General features: G+C 40.6%; 1 protein-coding gene across 1 annotated transcript in view; it reads left to right on the forward strand.

The window, feature by feature from the left end:
- Positions 1 to 396: 396 nt before the first annotated feature.
- The window catches only part of TRPM7 (transient receptor potential cation channel subfamily M member 7), a 1,269,618-nt gene continuing 1,256,798 nt past the window's right edge, over positions 397 to 13,216 (forward strand). The window contains exon 1 of the mRNA XM_069222535.1: positions 397 to 607. Within this exon, the coding sequence (XP_069078636.1) occupies positions 605 to 607 (3 nt within the window). The 5' untranslated portion in view covers positions 397 to 604. The remainder of the gene's footprint in view (positions 608 to 13,216) is intronic.

Genomic DNA, 13,216 nt, shown 5'->3' on the forward strand with positions numbered 1-13,216 from the left:
AGAAAGCTTGGACGTGATACATTAAAAAAAAAATAATAATACGTATTCGCTAGTAACACCACTTTTCTATTTGGTTACTTTAATAATTAGTCATGGATCATTAACACAGCTCTAGAACACATTTAAAAGTGTTGTTTCTATGTAATGTCCCAAGGACGTATTGCTGAAGACTAAAAGTGCACGATTTGGGTGATTTTTGATTATTTTGGTACATGTCGGGCCATCAAAACACAGGTAGTAGCAGTAGAATACCAGTTAGGTAATAACTTTAGCAGGAACTCAGCCGGCACTGCTACTGTACAACAAACCAGCTGAACTCTCCCGCCAAGCAGGTTTACATTACGCGCGACACTACGGCACGAGCGCGTCCTCGACCGAAGGCTGCGTCATCGCGTCACAGCCATGTGATCCTCTCCTCCCCGTCATCCTCTGCCAGTCTGGAGTCGCACAATTATGAAAAACTCACCTTCCGCTGGTGCTGGAGCGGAGGTGGTACAGCGTGCAACCTTTATTCGGGCTTCTAGCACCCGCCACCAACAGAAAACGCCCGATAGATGGCTCAGGGTCTCGAGAGAGCTGCTGTTAAGTTTGAACGGTGACGAGAATGGTAAGGGGCCAGAAAAGAGAGCGGAGCTAGCGCCGTCAGTAACCGCTGAGCCCTTTTAAACTGGGCATTATCGAGTGGGGGAAGAGCCAGAGCGAAAGCGCGAGACAAGCGCGTGCCCAGCTGTCAGAAGCGCGCGCCTGCCGGTGTGGTAGGAGGTGCATGTGCACTTGTCAAGTGGAATGTTTAGGGTGACAGAAGTGCTCCTGACTCTGTCACTGCTGGTGCACTTCCAAGAGTGCTCCACTTTAGTGCGGTCTGTAAGGGAAATTAAACAAATGGTATTTCCTGCTTTCTCTATTCTGTTTTACATCCCATTGAGGCTTGTCAAGGGAATGTAATGGCAAGGTCTTCATGAGTCACCTATGTACACGTCATTCTCGAATCTTGGCTTGTTGTTACTATCTATCCTTCTTTGCATTTAAATCCCGAGTGCCTAGTCTGTTATAGATCACGCTTTCCTAAGAAGGTTCTTCTTTAGAAGCAGTACAACTACAGAACGAGCTAGCCCATCCTCCAATCCAAGCAGGCAATGAAAGCTAGCTAAGTTAGAAAAGAAGTGTGCTACATGTGTTTAAGTAAGGCATGTAGTATACGTGCACGCTTGAAGCGCTAGGATGGAGTGTATGCATATGAGATACTGTAAACAACCGCGTACTCGAGTGTTGTAACTAAAGCTTGAACTTAATTCGGAAGCAATTGCGAAAAGTACTGAATGCACCAATTTTTAAGTATTACATATTTATAGGAAAAACAAATTGCCCTTTGCGTTGTTATAAGGTGTTGCAATATCAGCCATGGAAATATTGTATGCAGTACCAAGTTACGAGTAAACGTGCTGTGTGGTTATAATGTTTACAAGAGAACACGTTTACGCGAACCCGTCCGTTATCTTGTTACAAAACCATACAGGTACCGCAACTCAAAATTATATTTTCACCACTACTCTTGCAATAACGGTTTTAAAATCTTACTCGAATAATCTTGATAGTAATCTTGAAGTCTGTTGTAGTAAGCCCTCAGATTTTTTACGGTAATACGGAGTGATATTCTCTCGTTTTTTACTGTTTAGGGATTTTTGGTGATAAAAAGTAATGCACTTAGGATTTATAATATGTAAGAAAGGGTGTAAGCGTACTGTATCTTGTCTTGGAGAAAACAAGCCTTCTGGGTTTCTACTTAAATGGAGCAGTGTCATTCTTTCCGTGAATTCCCCCTAGGCAAAGCATTCCAGAATTGTAAACTGAAATTTGACCTCGTTACTGCTTTAACTCTGCCATTGAGGAAATACCAATAAGTTTTCACTTAAAGAGCCCACAGTGATTATGGCAAATGACGTGGGCTATTTCACCAGAAAGTAAGTAAGACCACATTATTAAAGCAATAAGTCTAGAGTGTAGAGGTCTACTAGTGTTTTCTGAAAAAAATAGTAAGGAAGGGTACTTTCCTTAACACTGCAGGGGTAGGTGGACCATTGGGCGTGTTTCTTTTAAACGAGTAGGTTTCCTCCCACAAAGGTGGGTCAAGAGTAAGCAAAACGGTATGTTAATCCAATGTTGAAGTCTCTTTCTGTGTAAGATTACCTCTACTGGCTTGTAATTCAAATGCGAGAGAGAAAGCATTTTAAAAATCAAAACAGCATACATTTCGGTATGCTCACCCTACTTGGTACCAATGAAATGAAGTGCTTAAAAGTGCGTGTGGGTGCTCAAAATGGCACACATATCTGCCCATGAATTACTTTTTGATTTAAAAGAAAATGGTGCAAATGAACACCTAGGAAAGAAAAAAAAAACAGCTAAGCTAAAACGTTCACACCAAGGTACACTACTTTAACCTAACGTTACCTTTAATTGTGTTCATAACCTCAGGGAAAATAAATAACACTATAAATCAGAAAGTAAAAACAAGACAACTCGAAGGAAAAAAAGAACATTAAAATGTCTATTCTTATAATAATGTTACTATGAAGTATGTTTAGAAACAAGAGTAATGCTCATTTGATGCATCTTTTCAATGCAGTGAAGGCACTATTGAAACGCTTTGCTTAGTCTTTCACCATAAGTGTGTCACAACCCTCTGTGTCAGATTGCATGAACATTGCCAAGAGGTTGCAATAGCCCACCACAGCTGGAAACCTACTCCAAAAAAGCAGAAGTTGTATGCAGTTTTTTAGTTGTCTTTTAAAACACTCTCATCTTTCTGTTGGCTAAAAAATCGTATCAAGCATGTTAACTGACCGATTGCAGGGCACTTTCTCCCAAGTTTGAGAAAATATTTTCTTAATCAGAACTCAAAGGACAGAATAGTGCAATGAAACTGACAGCTATCTTCTTTGCCTCTGAAAGCTTAAACGCTTAGCAGCCAAAATTAAGAGCACTTGAGTACAGTTTTCTTTTATTTCTGTTTGAGCTCATATGGTTCTACTGTGACCAGATTTTGTATTCTGGGATATTATGACTGTGTTATGTTGTGATGCTTAAGAAACTCCTAGCATTGAGGCACGAAACAGCAATTGGAAAGTGCCTTTGCCTGAGAATAAATCTGCCAGATTTTGGAGGCTGTAAATCCCCACAGAAGAAATTCTATTTCTTTGCTTTCCAGTATTGGGAACTTGTGACCCAGATACAGCAGATAAGCTAATGGGCGCAAGAAATATTGCCTAAAGCTGTGAAACCACTTTTTATTGGTCAACTGAAGTCCAACAGTTACAAGCTAAACATTTGGACAATGTTGTAGCAGAGCTTCAAATTGATGAGTTCTTTCCTGAAGCATCGCTGAATTTATCTTTTGGATTGCAATACATTTCTTCAATTTGTTGATGTTTTTGATTTCTAATGTTTCAGGACACATAAATGATATATATTCCCAAATTTGTCAATATAAAGTTTTAGGTATTCCGTCATAAAAAAATCTCAGAGGCAGCGACTGCTATGGCTTTACAGCCTCCTCAAATGGTACAGATAATGTAGTAGGTCTTGATTATTTAATCTTCTTGTTACACAGTTGCAGAAGCAGATAGATGTTATTTCCCTCCTGCTGATGGTATTACTGGGACATATGACAATCTCACTAATATGTCGATATACTGTCTGTGGTGGCAGAAACCTATAGCACTAGTTAAAATATATCCCATATTCGTAAAAAGATACTCTGTCCATTTAATTTTGAAAGTTGATTATGGTTGGATGGTATTGATGACAAAAGCCTGATATCTGATCCAGCTAATGCCATGGCTAAAGAGGTTGATTCCCTTTTGGTATACCCTGAAGCAAAGGTCTCAAATTACCTCTGATGTACAGGCAGTTTTTGGTTTTAGAATTTTCATGGAACATTCTGCACCATCCTGACAGTGGCTTGATAAGCGATTATCCAGCTGCTGCCTCTTGGTGTGGAGCCAATAATCTCTTTACTCTAGATTACACCATAGTAAAAGTTGGTTCTCTTGTGCACTGCCTTAATTTTTGTATTGAATTACACCAGTAGAACAACACCCCTCACATAATTCAAATTTAGTTTCCTAAGCAAGCCAAGTGAACAATGATATGAAACCCTTTGAGCCCTGGTTTCCACAATAGGAGTTACCAGTCTTACACTAGCTTCAATTATAATTGTCATTTTAGGTGTTAATTTATCTCTAAATTGTTTAAAACTCAATCAAAAAAAAATTACACCTTGGGTTTGACGTCGGTGACTTTATAGAGGTCTCTCACCGTTGACTGTGTCATTTTATCGATAGAAGTAAGCCTTCCTTCGCACGGGGTTCAGAATCATTAATGTAACAAATTGAAATTGAATTCTATATGGTGGACAGTTCCCTGTATTTTAAAAGATGCTTTAGTAATGAGCCTCAGAAACCTTAAAATTGATGTGACTATTGTTTGTGCTAATATCCAACAGGTGGATCACTATAATCCGGCAGATAACTGTATTTTAACCATGTTTTCACTGCCAGGTATAATTTTTGTAAAGGTACTATTGGATGCCCTCCATCATTGTTTGAATATTAATATATTTTGTACAGATCCCAGGACTGCTTCTGAAAAACGGATGTCCATCTACGTTTTCTAATGGCCAGTAAATAGCTTGCATGCAACACAATGCTGCTGCATGATGTAATTAGGGACTTTTCTAGTGCCATGAATGCTATTGAACTCATATTGCTGTGTAGAAGAAACTATTACTTCTTGATTTTCCTTACTAGTGGTCACTGTTTTGAGCAAACTTCATATCGAATGTTGGGCCATGATGTCACTACTGTGTATGAGCACATGCATGTTGTCTGCCTCTGGTGAGTGCTAGAATACCAGGCTATCCTCATTTTATTAGATACATTTTGATCTCCTTTGACCCTTTTGGTAGCAGCCACAAATGACGTTTTCCGAAAGACTCGGCCCACCTAAAATGAACGATATCTTATCCTTATGATAAGCAATATGATTTATATCGGAATGCCGTGGTCTCTTGCTGTTCATATTTTTGTTGTATAGGTTCACCCTAAGATCACCATAGAAAAAACTCAGGTTGACAGTTAGAAAGTAGTATTGTTGGCAGACAAATCAAATTAGTGAATGGATAAATGTATGTAACTCTCTTGGGGTCCTGCCATGGTAAATGCAGAGGCCTTCCACAGAGCGTATGAAACTAAGGCTATTCTGAAACTCACATGTGGCAGTGAACAGTGGCTGCCTAACTACCCTCATCAATAAAGAGAATGTAGGTGCGGCAGGTCCCTGCTTGTAGTCTTATGTCTTCAACCTCCGTAAAAATCTTTGAATTGGAAAGAAATCAGTGCTGGGTCAGGCTAGGCTGTGCCATTAATTTCTTTGTTGGGTTTTCACATGGAGCAGCGAACCTACTATGTCTCTTTATGGTGGAAATAGATTGAGTTGCAATTGATTAGGTGTGACAAATGGAGACATCACATTGCATTGTATTACGTTATTCAGCCAGTTGAATGAATTTGGAAATGGTGGTATGTCGCTGCAAATCTAGAACACCATATTTTGAAACATTCTTTTCATGTTGTAGTAGGTCGGAATCGATTTTAAGATTGAATAATAATTATTTACACATGAAACACTTGTGATGTACGTAAATATTGTTTGATTTGGCAGCACATGTTCGTTACAGAAAAATCTAAAACTTCTCAGTAAAACAAGCATTGTTGAGGCCAATATTGTACCATTGACAACCAGCCTTTTAAGGATGTCATTGCATGTACTTTTTTTTTTTGTCATGGTTTTTACAAATCTTTTTTTGTTGGGGGAAGTTGTTTTAAAAAAAAAAAACTAACAAAAAGGATAAATATTTTTTTGGGTCTCAGAAAGCACACCTTACAATATAGTATGCAATGGTGGAAACTACTTTGTGGGTGGGAGTCCTCCTTGTGAAAGGGCAGAATGCCTAAACTTACAGTGAAGTCAACCAGCTGGTTAATTGGGCTGACCCATTGCCCCTTACTGTGGTTTGTAGTGGGCCGAAGGACAATGGGAATGACGCAGTGACAGACCAGTAGATGAAGCGGGCTGGCTGAAAGCCCCTGTATTTATAACTTTAATAAAATCAAAATAGGATAGGGTGGTGAGGGAGGAAGAGGCATTGGTTGATTGATATCTTAGCATATAAAAGGACATTGTGGGAGTTGAAGTCCAGTGTTCATTTGTATCTTAGCAGCTCAAAGATTTTAACCGGTCTGTCAAGTAACATTTCCGTATGGTGCTGGTTATTTCAGTAGTGTTTCTCCATTCTTTTTAGCGTTGCACATTAATCAATTGTTACATCACAAGGCCTCTTTAGTTTAATTTAATATGGGTAATCACGTAATACCTTTACCTCATTGGCCCATTCACACTGATTCCTTTATTGTATGGGCCGCATCAACACCAGTAATTACTCTTGGGTCACAGCATGCCATTATCCACGATCATGTTGGCCTCAGAGTTACTGTTGTGAGGTTGGATCACAGCCTGTCTGGAGACCAGCTCCAAAGTGTATAGTAATCACGCAAAGGATTAGTATCCCATTTACCAACTCCACAGCAGAAAGAATGTGTCCTCTGGTCTCGGGTGCTTCTGTTTTTAAAGACAAAGCCGTCACAGTAATGGCTTGTTCTAACCGCGGGTGCCAACTTGTGATGAGTTCATGAGTTATAGTTGCCTTAGAGTACTAAATATAGTTACTTGAGTTAACCATAACTGTAACTGCTGAATTTCTGTGATTTCAGAACCTAACTGCAACATCCCTGTAACCTCTATTTTTTTTTCCAGTGAATTTCTACGGTTATTTTTAGCATGTATATTAATATAACCAGCGGCTGTGCGCAGCTTGGGGTTGGATGCAGTTAAACCCCCCCCATCCCCTCCCATTTTTTCTGGATCCGGAGATTCTTTGCAAGTTTACACAGGGGGCTGCGCGTAGACCTGTGGCAGAACCACTGATTGGATGCAAAAACAGAAAAAATTGGGCAATTATTTTGCCCATGCGTGGTCCCTACTCCTCTGTGTCCTATGGAAAATAGATACCTATAGCCTGACCCCTTATATTCTTGCACTCTTCTTTGCCCACCCTGAAGTCGATGCGACAAACAAAATGGCATCTGCTAATTTTCTGTCAGGTTGCGGACAGCCAATCAGGGCCTTGTCCGGATCCGTGTGCCTATATATTTCTTTTTCCTTTTTTCTTCTTTTTTTTTACCTTTAAATAACTCTGAAGCTACTGAATCGATTTACTCCAAATCACAAAAAGCACAATATGCGTATGCAGATGTAGCTTCCTGCCAAATTTGGTATTGGTTCAGCAGTTACGACCCTATGGAGAAAATGCATTTTGCACCCCCTACTTTTTTTTGGCCCCTGCTTGACAGATCACCCCGAAACTCAAGTCAGCAGCTGAACCGACTGTCCATATTAGTTCTGAAAATTTCAGGAATATTTGTCAAGGGGTGCCAAAGTTATTGGCAAAACAAATACTTTTCCTGTAATAACTAGGTCCTAACTATATCTACCTACTGGTGACTGCCGGTAGGTAGGTAGGTAGGTGTGTGTGTGTGTGTGCCATCTCCACCAACCGATAGGGTCCATAACTGTCCTCCGATCACCCCCCCCCTTTTTTATTTTATTTTTTTTGTCTATCATTTTTTCCATTCAAGAGCAGAGTGCTTTATGTCAGTCAGTATAAAATCAGAACCAATGTTAGGAATTAGAGCTGCTGAAGTATAATCCAGTTTAGTATCATGGAGTTTTCTTAGATAGCCGTAAACCATAGAGTATGCGCAACTGTGGGATTCTTGTGACTGTTTGTTTTTACATGCATCAATTTTGAAAACTTTTATTTTAGAAAAATCACATGTCGGCTGTACTGGCTGTAACGGGCATTTAGCATTGCCCCGGGAGACAGGAGGAGTGGGGAGCTGGTTTTGTTACTAGGGTCTGGTTTTGCAGTGGTGCTGCAATATCTGCCCCCGGGAACAAAAGCAGCAATGAAGCATAATCCACTCACTCTCACTTCCAGCCTCTGTTCGGTGTCTGGTCTGACAAAATTGCTATGGTTGCTTTGGTTTCCCAGTCCTACCCTGCATGGCTGTACGTGTCATATTCTATCTTTTCGTATTTGTATTTTTATATTTGACAAAAGACAACTTTAGCTGTTAGACAAGTATTTTGGTACTAGTTCTTCAAAATAGTCATATAGTAGGCTTCATAGGAAGAGTACTGTCTCACATTCTTTTGACAGTTTTGTATATCGTTTCACTTCCTATGCAGTGCTAAGTTCAACTCTTTAAAAAAAAAATAGCATTTAAAGGGAGGTTTGGGATGGGCATGAAGGGGTTAACCACCAGAAAAAGTTAGCTACCTGGACCTCAGGGTATCAAAAGTTATTATGAAATAGTCTCTTTAGATTGGCTTTTGGAGCTTTCACTCCTGTTGACCATTTCGTTACCACAGATTCGGAGAAGGTACTGTAATACTGAAGCGATGTGATTGGCTGACATGAGAGAAATTTTGCAGCCTACCTTATAGGGCTCTGGATTACAGTCCTTAAGTCATAAAACAAAGTGAAAAAGGTCACATAAGGGGGTAGAATGAGCACACCCTGAACCCCCAGGTCCGTGAATGCGGTGCACCAAAAGGTCCAACCTTAGGTTAAAATGTAAAAGAAATGCTATTTTTGGTGGCGGGTACCGTAGTCCCAGAAGCTGGTTTCACGGTACTCAGCGAGGCCCTACTGTGTAGTATCATGGTTTCAACCTGGTACAGCAGTAACTAAAATAAAAGTTTTGAAGGTTGTGGATGTAGACCAAACCCTGCAGCCAACTGCCATTATAGAGGCTGAAGGCAATTCTCAGCAGTGGATTGCTTCACATGGGGTGTTTGGATCAAGGGCAAACCCCACTGCAGGGCTGAAGAATGTGCATAGCGGGTCAGTTGGCCATCTCGGAGGGTCTGGGGTATGGCCCTGGGGCCAAACCCCATCTGTGCAGGCCTGATTGCTGTATATATTAGGGGGAGAGATTGGTTGTCTGTGGGGGTGTTGGGGTTAGGCCCAGGTTGCCAGAGGTAGTTGAACATATGTTCAACTTAGAATATTAAAATGTGATTCAAAAACACACATTCACTGGAAAAAATAAGCTAGTGATGGTGTAGTAGTTGGGTACAAGATCTTATATACGTAATAAGATGTTAACATACCAGTTATAGTTTAGTGTACTAACTTAACTATAGCTTGCATGTTGCACCCCCATCATGCACTGCTTACATCCTCACATATTACATCGCTCAGGACATGATAAACAACATAATTGATGAAAACACTGACTGCATCATCCATAATACGGTTATTCACATTGCTCCATTACATCATGGTAAAATAATTACATTTGTAGCAAAGGGCCTATAGTCATACACACTATACAATTAGTGTGTGTACACATGGGTGCATAGAATGGAAATGTAAGCTCTGGAGCCAAGTCTGGCTGTTAATAGTGAAATTTATATGTTGCACAGTTTACCTACCATTAAAGTTTCAGGTGCAAGGAGTACTCTGTTAATAAAGGTAAAGGCTGAGTGCACCTGGTATGAGTTGCAGAAGCATGTTTCAAAGTAGGTTGTGGTGCATGTAACACCAAAGCATTTTGCAAACGTTTGTGAGAAAATGCAACACTTCTGTTCACACTAGAGTATACACAAGTGCATTTTCTATGTGGAGTGGATCTTTATAAAGTATTAAAGTTTTTATTTCCAGAACTTCACTGACGATTTTGAGGCATTGCACATTTTAGATAATGTTAAATGTAGGGGTGACCCACTTTGATATGGTTTAGCTCTGTGTGGTTATGAGCATGGCTTTAAGGTTGCATGCCATGCTGCGCATCTTAGGAATGTGTGTAATGTGTTTTACCAAACTACAGATGGTTGTCCATAGGGCTTGGCTGAAGGTGTCTTATCAATGGCTAATGTGTAACTGTTAACCTGTTTACCCAAAATTGTGGGTTGTATGAAGTATTTAAGATGGTATTTCCCCTTACTTTGAATAGAGCATAAACACTTTTTTTTGGAAGGTGTTAAAGGTGGCCACATTAAAGTTAATGGAAGCATTTTGTTTGGTGGCCTAGTGAATACTAGTAAAAAGAGGGCAACATCCACCAATTGTGGATCAATTTACAAATATGCTATGCTTCCAGATTGTTCCAAGAGGTTACGTCCATTTCCACTTGATATTTTTTTTAGAACTGTATTTGTTTCACTTTACTGCAATACCTGTGGATAATACAAAATAAACGTCGTAATCATTGATGAGCAAAGTAAACCTCCTCCTCTCAACAACCTTTTAGAATTTTGTTAATAAATCTTGTTTTTACATAATGAGATCCACTACTCACCACAATAGCCTCCTTCGGAAATTATTAAAGTTGTCTGTAGACTCTGACTGACTTGCAGGAGGATTGACATCGCACGTGCCCCACACCGAGGAGGTTAAACTGATTGAAATGAATTCAATCTGCCGCCTACGTGACTATACTTTACTCTGTTGGAAGTGAAGTGGGTCTGCTGGGTTTAGTTACCTTCTTCTGAGGACCTAATTAATAAGTTAGGCATTCCTACCCAGAGGTCTAATCCCTTCTCAATTCTGACCTTTTTCATGCGCCGCTGTTCGGCCACAGCCTATTCCAGAGCATCTTGTTCCTAAGCAGACACTGTGAGGTCTTGGAGAACCAGTGTATTGCTATCCTATGCTTAACCAACAATAAGCCTAGAGCAGGAAGTTAATGTTGCATCTTTTTTTTCCTCAGGTGTCAGGATAATACATAACCATTATTTATTTTAATAGTGTTCTTAATGTTAATGGCTCTTACCTGACTCAGGCACCACTCCTGACTGTTCAACTATAAATCTGTCCAGGACCTATGTAAGAATGTGGTATTCTTCCAACCTAGCCCCTCCCTGAGACATGCGGTATCTGTTTGCCTATATATTGTGCAACCTCAACAGGGTAAATGTGGTGGTGTGGTACAGTAAATTGAAATGTGCCAATTTAAATCTGGCATTACTTGCTATCTCCTGCACTTGGGCACATGACGTTTCCCACTATCTGGGGGTGGCTCTTGTAAATCATCTCTCACTGCTATTTGGCTTTTAGGTATAGTAGAATTTTGTCCATTTTCACAGACTTGTATAGAAGTCACACAAGCTGGTATCCATGACCAGCCTCCTGAAGAAAGTTGAGTTGGGTGGATGTCCTTGATGTGTAAGATAATTCTGTTCATATCTCTCCGGTATTGATTCTAAGCATTGCATATTGTAAGAACTGTCCTCTACCCACTTGGAAAAACCTGCACATCTCTTTAAAAAGAGTTTAATTCCGCGTCAGGGCATAGGTCTCCAAGTGTTAAGCAACCACACTCCCTTCATTGGGCCATAGACATGACTATATTGAAGCAAGTAATGGTTGAAGCCACCAGTTCTGTAAGGATCTGGAAAAAGGAGAACATTTCAAGACCCTATTGATTTACATTTCCCAACATAGAGCAACCTGACATACTGTCGAAGAGGACCCCCTTTCAGGGATCTCCATTCCCTCCTTTGTGAGGAACTCTGGCAGCATCCCCTCTCAAAGTCGCCTCTCCCAGTTATCTTCTGCAGTGCTGCAATGTTCTGCATGTTTCCACTGAGCCAAAGTATAGTACAGCTCCAGATCTGGTAGCCCTATCTCTCTGCATCTTCCCTTTTTAAGGTGTCAGGTTGGATTTTGCTCCACTTGCCAGCACATATCGAGACAAGCCATCTATCTAATTATTAAAATGTTGACCTAGTAATTGGACACCTAGAATTTTGTAATATGTACAAGCATTCACAAAGGAGCACCATGTTCTTGATCGATAGTCTGTCCATGGTTAAAACTAGAATAGTGTTCCAGAATTGAATTGGCTCCTTGAAGTAGCTTTCCCATCTTGTGAGAATATGGTTTGCCGGCAGTGCAGATGACCTGTATTCCAAGATATCAGAACCTTTCCTTCTCATATCTCAGACTCGGCTCCAGCAGGTCTTGTTTTATCTTTGTCAATGCTGGAAGACGAACGCCACAGTTTTTTTTCATTGATCTTCAGGGTATATACTCTTCCTCATCTGTCCAAATCTTGCAGTAGCACGGACACCTGTGGCTGTGTTAAGTACACCAGGGTGTCATCAGTGTGCTTATTCTCCAATCCCTCACTACTTTCTGCAATCGTAATGCCAGAGTGCCACCAGGGCAAACAGGAGCAGAGGGGCAACTCTATCTGGTGCCCCTTTCGATGTTCCACGTGGATGACACCAGGCCACTTGTTTTTTAACCCCTTTCCATGGGGTCTGTATATAATATCTGAACCCAGGTCTGACATATAGGACCCAGCCATATATATATTATATGGCTTCCATCATGGAGTAACAGTTGAGGAGTTTGAATGCTTTTTTGCTATCTAGTGTTATGAATAGTCTGCCTTAGAGTCCTGTATAGCATGAAGCACATGGTTAACCCGTATTATATTGATGAGGGTGCTGTGCCCCAGAAGTAAGCTGCATTGGTGCTTGCTTTGTGCTCTGCACCAGATACAGGTGAGACAAGGGAATTGAGGCGATATTCGTTGCAATGGTTCAGAGACACTTATGCTACACAGGGCAGACGTTTGTAATTTTCATTAAGCTTGTTAAATTGTTGTAGCAACTGGAGTGGTTGTCCACTATACAGCTAGCACATCTAGTGAACATGAGGAGATTCCAATTATTATCTAACAGTCACGATGCACATTAATAAGTCAATGACTAGACACAGATCAATACCAACATCGGGCGTTAACAGACTAGGCAATAAAGTTGAAAGGGGCCTGGTGATTTCAAACATTTAACACCTGAAGACCGACGTAGTCCTTTTGCAGGAGATGCATCTTAGGGGTACGCAGTGCCATTTTTTAGCTCATGGAGAATATCCCATGCTAGCGATTGCATACTTCACATCAGGATCCAGGAGAATAGCAATCCTATTCTGGAAATATTCCCCTTTCAAAATACAAAGATCATGGTTTTAACCACGGGGGACCTATGCCACAGTTCAGGGTCTTTGGTGGGGGGGTGACAG

This window comes from Pleurodeles waltl, chromosome 3_1, assembly GCF_031143425.1.
Source record: "Pleurodeles waltl isolate 20211129_DDA chromosome 3_1, aPleWal1.hap1.20221129, whole genome shotgun sequence".
Lineage (NCBI taxonomy): Eukaryota > Metazoa > Chordata > Amphibia > Caudata > Salamandridae > Pleurodeles > Pleurodeles waltl.